Below are 14721 nucleotides of genomic sequence, written 5' to 3'. Positions count from 1 at the left end.
CCGAACATGTGCATCCGGCCCGCTCTCCCGCTGCGCCGATTCGTCCGGCGTGGGATGCAATCACTCGGATGGGCGAGAGAACGAATGCAGAAAGAGAGCAAGAAAGAAGGGGAACGAGAAAAAGAAACAGACAAAAAAGAGAGAGAAAGAAATAGAGAGATGAAAACGAAGAGAAAGCTAGAAATAGAGAGAAAGAGAGGGAGAGAGAAAGGGAGGAAAGTGATAAAAGATAGCACGAGCTTCTCGAGAAAGAGATCGAAAGAAATGGGCTGAGAAAGAAATAAGCAGAAAAAAAAACAGACAACAAAGAGACAGAAAAATGACGAGAAAGAGTAAGAAAAAGAGAGAAAAATAAAGGGGACCACGAGGCGGTGCAAAGCAGCGTTTCGGCATGCAGAGCCCGCGTTTCAGAGGGGGAGTGGAGAGGGGAGGGAAGAGGGGAGGGGCGACGGAAAGGAGGTGGGTGGAGAGGGCTTGCGCATGCGCAGTAAGGGTGGTCACGCCGCACACCACCACCGCCGGATTGAACTATAAGATGCTTCACATCTAATAAAGAGAAACCCAGCTACGTTGTTCCTTCAGGCTTGACACCACTAGAACGAAGCTGCCTTACCCTTTCTTGCCTCTCGGTAGTGAAAAAATAAATAAACGTCTTTCTGCCTCTGTCTTACATCGCAAGCTCGTATCACGAAGATTAGCTTAAAGAGTCTGCGTCGGAGACGAAGCGTTCTATCACCATTCTACAACCGATTGAGAATTGCCAATAGTCTTAATGCAATTGCAATGCACACCCGTTTAAGTGAGTGGAGTAATCTTCACGGTTGTTTATTGTGACATGCAGCTGGCGTCACTTCTAATATTCGGCTCCATCGACAGTCCCGTGGTTCGGATCTCCACATCGTGATCAGGACAGCTCAGTGCTCTTTCGTCGCTGAGCACATAACAATGTAACTCTTGCATTTAAACGCATATGCGTTTCTATGCCGATTCCACAAGCTAAGTGGCCGCATAGCGGTCCGTCCCTCTGTCACGTAAGACAATTATCGCTATAAAGAAACAAATGTACAAACAAAAAGTGAAGCGTGTCATCACAGAAGCAGTTTATTGCGTTATAGTGCATTGTTATATCAGAGCTTGTACAATGTCTATTGTTGGTTGGGAGATGTAGCACCGCCTGATGTGGATGCACTCACGTTGACGATCTCCGTACCGTGGACTAACGCCCATGATCATGATTTAACCCTTGCGGTAGCTGAAGTTCTTAACATATACGTGGACACCGCATATGGTGAATCCCGCGCAAATATGGCATGTACAAGGACATAATAAACGCTGATACTCTATATGCACTTCTCCAAAGCGTCGTGAAACGCAAAGAGGAAAGCTACGCGCGTCGTGTCTTCCCTCTATAGCCTGGCAGTTAGTTCTCACGGGGTGAGCGGGGAACGCGGTGCGACAGCCAGGCGAGCGTCGGAGAGCTATGTTTCGATATGGATGGATGCTATGAGCGAAGCTAGGGCTTAAGCCACCACATCGCGGTGTGTTAAACGAAATTACACTTCTATTGTAAACGCACCAAATGGGACGGTCGCAGCAACGGCGCGTATTCTTTTTTTTTTTCGAGCCTGGTATGTCACCACCCCGTTATAAAGGGGACGCTCATAGCATCCATCCCATCCATCCATCCATCCATCCATCCATCCATCCATCCATCCATCCATCCATCCATCCATCCATCCATCCATCCATCCATGCAAGAGTACTGCGAGAGGAAAGTGTGAAAGATAAAAGGTGCGTTCATGTAGCCTCCGTTATGTGTTTGGCGGATAACATCCGCATTTGGATGTTATCTTTTTACTGGGTCTCCATTCGGTTTGGCGCAGCATGTTAGCGTATAGACACTGTGATGTTAAAGTTCCATCTGTTCATGAGTGTTTCGTGGAAATTGTTGTCAACGTGAGGTGTATAAGACGACTGACTGTGATGAAGATGTGATAGCTTTGTTTGATGCATTAACGCACATGAAACGGATATGATGTGTGATTGTTAGACGAACTTGACCTGTAGTCAAGAAGGCAATAAAGAAAAAAAATTGGCGGTAGCTCAGCGGGCTAAACGCCCGCCAGCCATTGTCGCGGACCGAGAGGTCATGGGTTCGACTCCTGCCAACGGAACTTTTTCTTATAGATTTTTTTCTTTGCCATTTGATGGCATTCATTTTGCTGACGTGTTTCCGTGACGGAAATACGTCATGAAAATTTTGGTGGACCCCTGCATAAAGCACTTTCGTGTTAAAATAAGCTCGACACCGTTCCACTCGGTGAAGATGAAAGTGAGGAGTCGAGCTGACGGGCGCAAAATCTCCGTCGGGAGTTGTCTAAGGGATGCATAAGCGCACAACTCTGTGGCTTTCTCTAGAACGCTGTTTTCGGGCGGCATTGACATCGAATCTTCTTTCTACCGTTCGTCGGCGTCTTGAGTTTCCCCCTAAAGAGCGCATGGCGAAACGCATGTTTGGCGTGAAATTTTCGCCAAGCCAGAATTTTCTTGATGTGTGCAATTCTTCATGTAAGCTTTACATGATGTCCTGCAGAGGGCTTTTATTCCATCGCGACAGGCGTGCCGCCGTAAGGGCCAATGACGAGACGGCAGCCGCAGTTAACAAAAAAAAAGAAAAAGAAGAGAGAACGTGGGAAACCCGTATACTTAGCCTGTGATGCGCGCATTTTTTCTTAACTCCGCGGATATCGATTTATCCGCGTCTTCGGATTGACCTAGTGCCTCTTTGACAACAACCAGGAAAGAAAAAGAAGCTTCGTATTTTTAGTGGCACATAGAACCCGTTTCATAGCTCCAGGTTAATGAAGCCGTTCTTTTTTCCCTGCCTATCCTCGCTTACTCAAGACGTAAAGATAAAGAGAGCAGCGACTGCGTTTACGACCAGCAACGCCAACGGAAGATCTAAAGCCGCATTCCCAGATAGGTGAGAAACTTAGAGAGAAACAAACAAACAAACAAACGAAATCGCATCATATGTTTTACTCGATCGTGTACCACGTGACCATCTATTTTACGCGCACCGTAAAATTGCGACGTTTTTCTCACCCCCTTTCGGAACGACTGCTTGTATCTCGTTCTCATTGAGTGAGAGCTTATACGACGTCGTAAAGATGCGCTGCCTCCTTTGTATAAAGGCAAGCGCAGCCTCAATCACCGCCAGAAGACTGCGGAAGTCTCGCAACATTGAGCAACGAGGCATCAGTGTGAATAGAACAAGAGCTTTAGCTTCCGATCGGCGAACTTATCAGTTAATCTTGAGGAAAGGATTGTAAGTACAGTGACTCGGTACTGTTTACTTTACAAGCTCACAAATTTGACGTTTATCTCTCTCTCGTAAACTCGTTCATCTGGCATCGTCTGTAGACAAACTTTCTTTTTTGTCCCCCTATACCGACTGTGCTTGTATCTCTCCGCTTGCTCCAGTAAACTGCATGTATCCAGGCCATATAAAACCGATTGTACACAGTGACCGCGTCATCAGACTGGCACTACATTAAGCCGCAGCGCAGCGTTATCTTTTTTCAGAGCACGTACAGGTTTATTTGCAGTGTTCTCGCTGATAATCGCTGATAACCAGGGGCTGCATTCACAAAGCTTTTGCTTCGTATGCGATCATTGCTGTTGGCTGGCCGCCCTTTGTAAAAAAAAAAGAATATTACACCATCTCCCACTACAGGGAACCGTGTGGGGTCCCTGTAGTGGGAGATGGTGTGGGTCGACTTAATAGAGAGTTTGAGAATTGGGGCCCCAAGGAGCTTGGGGACCCAAGAAGCTTGCGAGCCGCCAGGGCGCATGCGCAGAACCCAAGCCACTCTTGGGCTCTTGCGCTCGCGTTGACCCGAGACGCAAAAATTCAAAACTAGCGTGGGGCCCCAAGGCGTCTTGGGTCATCAGAGAGAAGACACAGACGCAGCACGGGCCACGGCGCAGTATGGCCCGCGTCTCGCATGATTTTAAATTTCGTCACGCGTGGCGCTCCGTGCGCTTGACCCAGCGCATCCTGCGTTGGCCCAATTCTCAAACTGCTGATCATCCGAACGCAAGAGCAGGCTGCCCAACGCAACGTTGGCCCAACGCAGCTTGGGGGCCCAGCGTCTTGGGTCCCCAATTCTCAAACTCTCTAATGTTCCGTTCATCACGGGCACCTTGCCCGATGTTAACGCGTCCTTGCAAGTGGAGCACACCATGAATTCACTGTAGTTGCTGTTGCTCGTCCCGAATTCTAGTTAAAGCACGCCACGCCACGCGGGAGCACGTGGGTTCATCGCGCGTCTGCAGAATATCGTTCCCCGGAGCCATCACGTGATCGCTGAGAGAGTGTTAGGGGGAGAGGCCACAGCGTCTTACTCAGCCCCTTACACAAGCCCGAACGCGCTAGCGCGTGCCAGCGCGTTCTGACTAGGATACAACGCGTTGGTTCATCGCGCGTCTGCAGAATCTCGTTCCCCGACGCCACCACATGATTGCTGAGAGAGGGTAAGGAGGAGAGGCCACAGCGTTTTACCCAGCCCCTTACACAGGCCCGAACGCGCGAGCGTGGGCCAGCACACATGGTTTCCGAGCGGACGGTCGCCGATGGAAGGTGACCCAGCCCCGAGCAAAAGCTGCTTCGCATCTAAAAAAAAAAATCGACGCGACCCTAACTCTTGCTTTAGGTGTCCGGTAGTGGGACTCGCACATCAGCGTTCGTGTGGCCTGGTGTATTCCTTGGATTAACCTTAATGAGAACTAACAAACAGTCGGTTAGTTCTTACTAATATTGTGTCTAACAAAGAAAAACGAACCCTTAAGAGTCATCTCCTTGGGTTAACCTTGCGTTTCGTCGCACTGCCGAAGCGGATCTCGGAGGCCACGTAGAAAGAAACGTGTGCTTGAGATCTGCTCCGCAATCTGCCGCAACGATCCCAGCTTCTCACAAGAAAACCATCGGCAGCATAGAGTTTCTTAAAATAATACCTAGAGGGGCATCTGGCGCTAGTGTCTACGCGGGCTCCTTGAGACGCGCTTCAACCACCATGGGAATGATGGGAAGTACAGGCTTCGGATTTGCTTCGGATGGATTAAGTTCTTGAGATTCGCAACGCTTGTTTGCCGAGTGTAAAACAGAGTGATATGAAATTAATTCCAATTAAAACTTGCTTAATTCTTTTGTATGTAAAACTTATTGCAAAAAGTTTGCGTGACCGTAAGATGGAAGTGAAAGCTGAACAAATTCAACCACCAGGGTATGCATTGCTCTGCAACTGTGTTCCAGATTTGGCGTCACCATATAATGAATTATTTTTGTACAACACTTGAAAAGAAACACGCTTCTTTTTCTCTCGAAAGTGCGCATTATCTATTTATGGAAATAACAGTACTGTATTGAGTGAGAAACACTTAACGTATCGTCTGCTGCGATGCCAGGTGCGTCTGTTCAAGTGGTCTGCCTCCAAGGCATCTCTCGTTTTGTTGTGAAGTCGAGTCAGAGGAGCGCGACGGTGCGTCTACTTAGCTTCGCCGTCGTTTTGAAGCTGATTTGAACGAGTTTTGGTAAGACGCGCTCATCAAACAAACGTGAACTCGATGCAGTTTGCTACACTGACATGGGACGCTACATCTGTGCGCAGCGGTAAGTGCACGACGCTTTGCTAAAACTGTCAAATACAACTTGTAAAGCTGCAGCGTCGCAGCAAACCAAGAGATCTAGCGGTCTTCAGCCTGTTTGAACAACAAAGGCGCTGCTTGAATGCTTTGAAACGCACCCCACTACCCACGCCTCGCGAAGAACGAAACTGAAACTGTAGAAAAAGATCCGTAGACAGTTCGCTAGCTAACGCTATCCAATCCGAAGCCTGTACTTCCCATCATTCCCATGGTGGTTGAACGATCGCAGCGCCAGTTTCCTCTCTAGGGTATTGTATGAAACTCTAGGATCGGCAGCTTCAACGCACCAATTGAATTGATTTTCATTAATTAGCACGGCAGTTATTTGGCCCTTATTTTAAATAAACTTGTGCTCCGATATCCCGTGTATATAACTCTTAACTCGAAACCATCGATTTCGTACGTTTTATTTTTAAAATCACATCTTTGAATATTCGGAAAACCGGAAGTGCTTTGAAGAGAAACAAGAGAGAGTGTCACTCCTTGCTCCTGCCACTAATAATACATCTATTATTAGTTGTGGCTCCAATTTACTGTTATATTAAGAACTTTGGCATAAGAGCTTTTGTGTGAGTGCGTGTCCATGTATTTCAGGATTAGCTGGAACGTCCAGTTACGAACAAACCTTGCGTTTACAGGTGCTTTCTCTGAAGACGGGACTCGGTTACCTTGCAGAAAACGGGAGTGTTGTCTATCACAGCCGGTCACACGATTGTGTGTCCCCTTACTCATTTACACAGCGAAAGAGTGCACGGCGTTGTACAGTACATGTCAATGCAAGACGTCCGCTTTACTGTCGGTAAGCGATGCGAGTTGTGCTCGATTTTCTCGAGCGCCAAACAACCGAGTCCCGTGACCTGTGGACTTGTAACGCCGAGTATTTACATGTGTCCCCGCAAGTGGAACATTTTGTCTTAAAAGCACACTAGTCTATGTACAACAGGCCCGCAGCCAAACGGAGGGGAGGGGGGCTACTAAGGGCTGGACCCTCCCTCTCCCGAAATTTTGATAAAGGGGGTGTTTTACCGAAAATAAACAATGAAAATAGGTGTTTTTCTCAATAGTTAAGGCCTCCAGCAAGTGTCCCCCTCGCCCCCCCCCCCCCGCAAAAGATTCCTGGCTACTGGCCTGATGTACAATATCTAGTAACCGGACAAGTCGCCTTCTTTCTATTAGCGAACATTCATAATTTTTAGCCAAGAAGAAAAAAAAAAGTTCAGTACGTAACAACCTACTTTGATTCACGTTTAACCCCGAACCGGAGTGCAAAGAACCGGGTGCATTTGTCATAGGCATGCTCAGGGTTCTCCATCGGGGGTGGGGGGGGGGGGGGCAAGTTTCACCGCAGTGCAGCCCCCCCACCGTTTTATTGGTCGAGTCCAAACAAAACAAGCTTCGCAATGGATTGAAAAATGAAAATGAAGCGATGACACGCCTCTCAGGACGGCCTGTCATTGGTTCCCGGCTTTCTGAGTGTAAAGGTGGCAATTAAGCAGTTATATGAATGCAACATCAGGAGTCGTCGCCCGCCATTATCATCATAAACCTGCATGGTCATGATCCTGCACGTTAAAGAATGACGATGGCAGGGTCGACAGAGTAAAGGTATGCGGCAGCTTTCGTCAGCAAAAAAATCGGAGCTCACTCAGACTCAAGAAATATATTTTGTTTTGAGGGCTCACTCTGACTCAGACTCACCAAAATTTTCCTCAACCGGACTCACTCGGACTCAGACTCACTAAACTTTTTCTCAGCCGGACTCACTCCGACTCACGGCCCGATCCAAGTATGAGTAAGTCTGAGTGAGTCGACTCATGAGCGAGTTTGCCGACCTATGTGCGGCAGACTTGGCACCCCCCCCCCTCCCAGGTGTGTTCGCGCATGCCCCCCCCCCCCCCCCCCCCCCCCCCGTGCAGAAATGCATACCACGTTCTTTGGAGCCTCGACGCACCAACCTGATTTCAATCTCCATTCACATTGGTCCGGCCACGGCGCTAAAGGGGTATTCAGACGGGGGAGGAATGCTCGGGGGAGACGGGGGGGTTGCGGATCACGTGACCACGACGTCACGGATTAGCGAGTGGGCGTGACCCCCCCGCGCCTCCTCGGAGGAGACGGGGACGTTTTCCCCGAAAGGACAAACAATCCCCCGGCGGTGGGGGATGTGGCGGAATTTCTGGCTCTTGTTTGGCCACATTGTTGCACTTGCTCCTGCAGAGAGCGGCAGTGGGTGTCCAGTCTGCAGTTGGGGTCATCTGTAGCTGGGGTCATCGTCGTCAGCAGCTGGTGAAACGGGCGGTACAAGCCACAGGAGTAGTCTGGTAACACTGGTCTCCCCCTCCGTTCGCCCCGTCCGTGTGAGTGGGGGGCATTTGTGGCGACTTCTCCTCGCGAGTTGACGTCACTAGGCTCCGCCTTTACCCCCCGAGCATTTCTCCCCCGTCTGAATACCCCTTAAGCGGCTGGTGTACTTTAGGCGAACGCTGTACCGATATTGCAAGACATACACGAGGAGATCTATTGCATTTAAAGCGCCCCACTGCTCGCGCTCCGTTCGGCGCTCATCGCGGCACAGTCACGCTCAGCGGAGCCGGCGTCGCGACGGTCGGCAGCCACCGCGGGGAAAACCCGCTGCGCGTTCCATTGATTCCCCATTGGACGGAATCGAGTCGCGCGCGCGTTGGGAGAAGGGAGGAAAGGGAAAATAGGGAGCGAGTGGGGGGGAAAGCGAGGGAAGAGCAGAGCAAGTCGTTCAAGCCGTGTAGAAAGGTGCAGCACACGAAGAACGCTAAAGCATAGAAAACAAGCCAAGGAAGAGCCCAGGGAGAATCGGGAAGAAAGGAAATGCCTACAAACTAAGAAACGCTGCTGGGGAGTGGGGAGAAATGGGAGGGAGGGAGCAAGACTGAGGGGGACACGTATCGAGAGTATTGCGAAATAAACGACTCTCTCGCTCTCAGGAAAGGGAGAGACAGGCAGCGATAGGGAAAAAAGGTAAATGTAAGGAAGATACGAATGACGCGAAGAGAAATGCGGGGAATCGGGAAAGGGGGCGCACAGGAGGAGGAGGAGGAGGCGGAAGGGAGACAAAGGAAGCCGCACGGACGACCCCGCCCACGGCGGGCACCCGTCGTTGGATTCGGCCTATACGGATCGATCGGAAACCGCTGCAGCCTGTGCGACGCGCAGCGATGCCGCTGCTGTTATCCCCCGCCTTCACCCCCCCCCCCCCCCCCCCCCAAACTCGCCCGTTTGGAGCGACGACCCGGGAGCGTTCAACATCTCGACGCGAGTTTATGCTCCCGTATATACGAACCCCTCCCCACCCCTACTCCGTCTTTCGCGTTGCGGTCTCTTGCAGGCGCGCTGAGAGGCGCGCTGAGAGGCGCGCGCGCGCGTTATGTATCTTTGAGTGCGTGGGTGTCGGTCGGTGAAAGCGGCGTCCCGTTTGTCTCTCTGCAAGAACGGCTGAAAGGACATACGTGGGTTGAAAACAAAGGGAAAAAGGAACACGCTTAAAAAGACATCCGCCTAAAGTGACGACGCTCTGTTTCTCCTTACCTCCCACTTTTGAAATCTCCGCGCATTCGTCTACGCATTTGTTCAGCGTGTATAGTTTCTGTGGCATATAGCGGGCAAAATAGAAGCGGCCGGACAAAAATGAAGTGCTCAGGAATATGCCGAGCGCTCACCGATAAAACCTGGAACCACGGATTCAAAAGCAAAAATTCGTAGCAAAGAGGCCCTCGAGAATTTGCAGACAGTCCGAAGATAGAGACGCGCGTTCGCTGAGCGAGCGCACTTGTCTATCGGTTCCTTTCGGTCGCCTTTTATGTCTGTGCCGTATGTTTATCGGTTTCGCCTTTTTCTCTCTAGTTTAACCTTACGCGCTCATTTTGTTTTCTTTGTCTCAGTTTACTTTTCCTTTTAACACTGTCTTTGGCTTGCTCGCGCAGACGCTGACATCTTTGTTTGTTTGTTTGTTTGTGTGTGTGTGTGTGTGTGTGTTTGTGTGTGTGTGTGTTTGTGTGTGTGTGTGTGTGTGTGTGTGTGTGTGTGTGTGTGTGTGTGTGTGTGTGTGTGTGTGTGTGTGTGTGTGTGTGTGTGTGTGTGTGTGTGCGCGCGCGCGCCCATAGTTCGCTCACGGCTATATTACGACAGTTCTCTTTGCGAGGACTATCTGGTGGACATTTCTCCCGATGCCAGCAGCTCGCCCCGCCCACTTTCCCGCATCTCTTTGGACACCCTACATCTACCTTTGCTTTCTTGTATATGTGCATATATGTGTCTCCACCGCAGCGCATATACGTAGCAACCGAGGAAACGGCTCGATCGCTGGACAAGAGAGCTCTTACCTGACAGTGCCCATGTATGTATCACGACTGTGGCCCGTGGCCTGTTCCTTTTACGACCACGTACACACAACAAAATAAAGGAAATACGGGGCAACCGTTCGACGCATGGTCCGTTTGTACCCTTCTCGACTCTCTATAGCCATTGCCGCCGGTATGCGAGCTGGCGTGTCTGTGTCCCTCTCCGCGTATGTCTCTATATATACTACAGCGATCGAGCAAAGACTTCGGTTGGGGGCGGGTTCGCGAGGACATTCGTAGATGGAACGGCCGTGATTGAGACGTTTACGTATACAGATCTGCCGGTCTGTCGCATACGCCCCACAGAGAGACCCCGGTAGCTTTTTCCTTTCTCTCTTCTTGTCCTATCGCAACTTCTGGGCGGGTATATATACCGTATCCGTGTATGCGAGCGACTCTTTTCTGTTCTATTTATTCTTCTTTTCTGATGTTTCTTCTGTCGCGGAGCAGACTAGTACGCCTTTAGACGCTGCTTCTCTTTCGTGGTCGGTATGTATTCTCTCTTCTCTGCCTCTAATTTACGATGTCTCGATTCGCATATACTGAGCCGAGGATATGTGTTTAGGCTTCGAACACGACCATGTAGTATACGCATTGGAGCTTGAACAGTCGGTGGAGGCTTTTCAGGTTGCAGCAGCTATAGATGACCTACTGGACTTCTTTTATTTGTCTGTAACATTACGATTGAAGCTGACGAGGTTCACGTTGATAGCTTTGGCTATAGGCCTGTGGCCTGTACCAGTAAACACCGATGAAGTTTATCGAAAAAAGTTATTTATGCTGATGTTCTTTACCCACAGGTTTTAAGCGTTGTAGAAACATATATCGACATACTGAGGCCGTTGTTCTTTGCAAGATGATGTTTGCTTGGTCGCAAACCGATTGCTAGTAACGAATCAACCTCCCTGTTTTTCCATTTTCTCTCTCTCTCTATGTCCCTTTCATATTCACTCTACGCTATCTTATGGGCAGTATCAATCGCTTATTTAAACTTTTTTTCTTTTTTTAACTACAGAAAAGTGGTTACTGTCGGTTAATTCTATATTGTCTAGGGATTGATTCTATGTTGTCTGTATTGTCTTGGTATTAATTCTGTATTTGTGTCGTTGCGCCACCTGCAAGGCTGCGACATTAAAAAAAGAGAGAGAAAAAAAAAACTTGCCAACGTTGTGTCTGCAATAAATAGCCTTCTTTGCGCTCCTAAACAAAACAGAAAATAAAAGCGAGCTGCGCTTGCTTCTATGGACATAAGTATATCTCTGACCCCTATATGCTTCTTCTCGACCTCTGTGTGTTTCATCCAAGCAGGTGGCAACAACAGTAAAAAGGAAGAAAAACAACAAAAACTCAAATGTTATAGACACCTTGCACGTCCGTCGTCTCTTATCTGTACATAAATGCCCCTGCACCTTTAGCCGCTATTAATTTTGAGGCATTATAACTTTCCCCGATTCAACGCTCGACTGCGCACAGCGCGCCTCTCTCCTCATGGCGCGCTTTTCAGAGGAGCGACATCGACACGAGCCACTTCACTTCTTTTTTTCTCTCGTCTTCGTCTCCACTTATTCTTTTCTTCTTCTTCTTCAGTCGTTTCTTTCGGCAGATCGAGCGGTTTAGTTCCGTCCGGCGCCATAAAATCCTCCCACTGTCGTTTGCAAGCCGGGAGCTCGGAAGACGGTGACACGTGCCATAAATAAAGCGCCGTATATATATAACGTGCGAGCGGCGTCGCTTATGTGAGCTTGGACTACTGCATGGCGCCGTTTCCTTTTCTTTCTTTTTTTTTTTTGCCTATGTTCCTTAATTCTGTCATTTCTCGCAAGGTGGCGCTGTCGCAGGTTCGATTGGAGACGTGTCGCTTGCTTTCTTTTGCAAGCTCCGATGGAACGTGTCGGGTTGAACGCAGACAAGGAGAAAAAAAATGAAAAAAAATCGACGTCTTATGCCGCTATGGCTCATTGGCTGTACATTAGCTTTATGGAAGTACCTCGTGCGGCGGACGACTATTTCACGAATGTCAGTTTCGTTGCTGCATTTGCGGAGCAATCCAAACTGAACGCTCTTTTTAATTTGAACATTCGATTTCTTCAGGTCACAGAGAAAAGAAAAAACGCGAATTTTGATTTATTTAGCCGACTCGATTCGACTCAAATGGAGATTTTTCATGTCGATTCAATTCGACATCGCGTATAGAGTCGGCATGAAAACATTCACGTTCACTTGGTCACTGACCCAGTTGTGTGCTCGGCGCGTTTTTCACCTGACTAGGCAGCCCTGAAGTCATGTAGTGAATGCGTCACATTGACTGTATACAGATTACAAAGTCAGCTTTCGGTTCGTGCGTACACTCACCTGCAGAATGAGATCTCCTTCGACGAGTGACTCGATGTACAGCAGCTCCCTGCTCTTGTGCTGGTGGCCGTCGTGCCTCTCCATGTTGCGGTGTAAGGACGCTGCGAGATGTGAGACAAGAAAATTAAATTTTGACGACGTCTTGCAGTACACGTCAGCGCTCTAAGAGCGCTGCTAGACCCGCAATTTCTCATCATCAGCCTGACTACGCCCACTGCAGGACAAATACATCTCCCATGTTTCGCCAATTAACCCGGTCCAGTGCTTGCTGCGGCCACACTAACCCAGCAAACTTCATCTAATCTGCCCACCTAACTTTCTGTATCCCCCAAGCGCGCTTTCCTTCTCATAGAATGTAATCTCACTCTTAATGACCAGCGGTTATCTTGCCTACACGCGACATGCCGTGCCAATATCCATTTCTTCTTGATTTCGACTAAGATGTCCTTAACACCCGTTTGTTCCCTGACCCACTCTGCTCCCTTCTTGTCCTTTAAGAAGACAGCAGAGTCATTTCTGAACAGCGCTAAAATTACGCAGAATAAAGAGGATATGAAAGATCGCTGTGTGTGCAATGTCATCCTAGTCATTGCGATATGCATCACATACAAGACCTCTCCATTGTCACGGCACGAAACCTGTGTGTGCTTGTTAACACTTTTGAAAGCTCCACTCTGTATTTAAAGCGTTGGCTTTTATCATTACATATACCATTCTATTCGCATAATTCGAGATCAACCCGTACCAGGATGTATGTTTCACCATGAAGCACGTGCGCCAATCGGCTTGGTGGCACTGGGTGGTAAACATTGTATTAGCGCTCCACTGCTATAAGCATGACGACGCGGTTTCCATTTCCGACCACGGCGGCCACATCACGTCGGGAGTCAAGTACAAAACATCCTGTACATGAATTTATAAGCGCCTTGAAGAAGCTCAGCGCTTCAAAACCAATCTGGTGTCCTCCACTACGGCGTGCCTCATAATCATACCGTGGTCTTGGCACGGAAAACGACATGAGTTAATTCAACCTATTAGGCAGGTGCACTTGTAGTCTGGTTCTCCTGCCATATGTATGTCGTGATGCGAAGGCGTAGCTAATTCTCTCACAACTAAGTGATTTAGCTAAACGAAGCAAATGAAAACTTTTAATAATCATGAGCAGCTGAGTCATACTAGCGAAAGGAATAAAACGGCAAACGCAAGAAAGAAGACGAAAATCAGCGCTTTGTATCAGCTAGTTATGTGCGACCAAGTAGGCCAACAATTAATTAATTTAGTCACTAGGAAAGCCGGAAAAATTTAGAAGTAGCGCACCGGTGCATAATGCTAATCCGACGTAGGCATGTCGACCTATGAATTTGGTGATAACGGCAGCATCGAGTAATTTAACTGAAAACTTTTTTTTTTTCAGTGCCTTCGCAGATAGTTTGCGAAATCTAACTGCCCCTTCTGTTGAACCCGATGTGATCGGTCGTGATATGTTTGGAAAGCGCCGTTTCGCTCTCTGGTTTCTGTAGCCGCTTTTCTTTTTCTCGCCTGTTTCTCAATATGCGCTTCTATTGGACGCCACTGCGCTGTCGGCTGAACATGGACGTCAACTTCATGGATGTCTATATTGAGAAGCTATGGGTTGCCAATGGCTGACGTGAAACTCACTCACTCACTCACTCACTCACTCACTCACTCACTCACTCACTCACTCACTCACTCACTCACTCACTCACTCACTCACTCACTCACTCACTCACTCACTCACTCACTCACTCACTCACTCACTCACTCACTCAATCACTCAATCAATCAATCAATCAATCAATCAATCAATCAATCAATCAATCAATCAATCAATCAATCAATCAATCAAAGACAGAATGAAATATAGAAACCCATGCACAACATCCGCCTTGCAGAGTACTCCACAACATTGCCGTATACATTTCGCATTCGACACCGTTTGCTGCAACGAATTCAATTGTGCCCAGTTGCCTGACAACCACCCTTTAAAGTCATCTCTCATCACAATCGGGCATCTGCAGCTTTCTTTCTTTCTTTCTTTTCTTTCTTTCTTTCTTTCTTTCTTTCTTTCTTTCTTTCTTTCTTTTCTTTTTCTTTTTTTTTCTTTCTTTCTCTTCTTTCTTTCTTCTTTCTTTCTTTCTTTCTTTTCTTGTCTTTCTTTCTTTCTTTCTTTCCTTCTTTCTTTCTTTCTTTCCTCTGTTTCTTTTTTTTTCTTCTTTCTTTTTTCTTTTTCATTTTCTTTCCTTCTTTCCTTTATTTTTCTTTCTTTCTT

General features: G+C 48.2%; 1 protein-coding gene across 1 annotated transcript in view; it reads right to left on the bottom strand.

The window, feature by feature from the left end:
* Positions 1 to 14721, bottom strand: part of LOC119397495 (aryl hydrocarbon receptor) — a 152766-nt gene that overhangs the window by 40456 nt on the left and 97589 nt on the right. The window contains exon 3 of the mRNA XM_049416584.1: positions 12432 to 12532. Within this exon, the coding sequence (XP_049272541.1) occupies positions 12432 to 12532 (101 nt within the window). The remainder of the gene's footprint in view (positions 1 to 12431; positions 12533 to 14721) is intronic.

Source organism: Rhipicephalus sanguineus, chromosome 6 (genome assembly GCF_013339695.2).
Source record: "Rhipicephalus sanguineus isolate Rsan-2018 chromosome 6, BIME_Rsan_1.4, whole genome shotgun sequence".
Lineage (NCBI taxonomy): Eukaryota > Metazoa > Arthropoda > Arachnida > Ixodida > Ixodidae > Rhipicephalus > Rhipicephalus sanguineus.
This window is presented reverse-complemented; position numbering and strand designations above follow the sequence as displayed.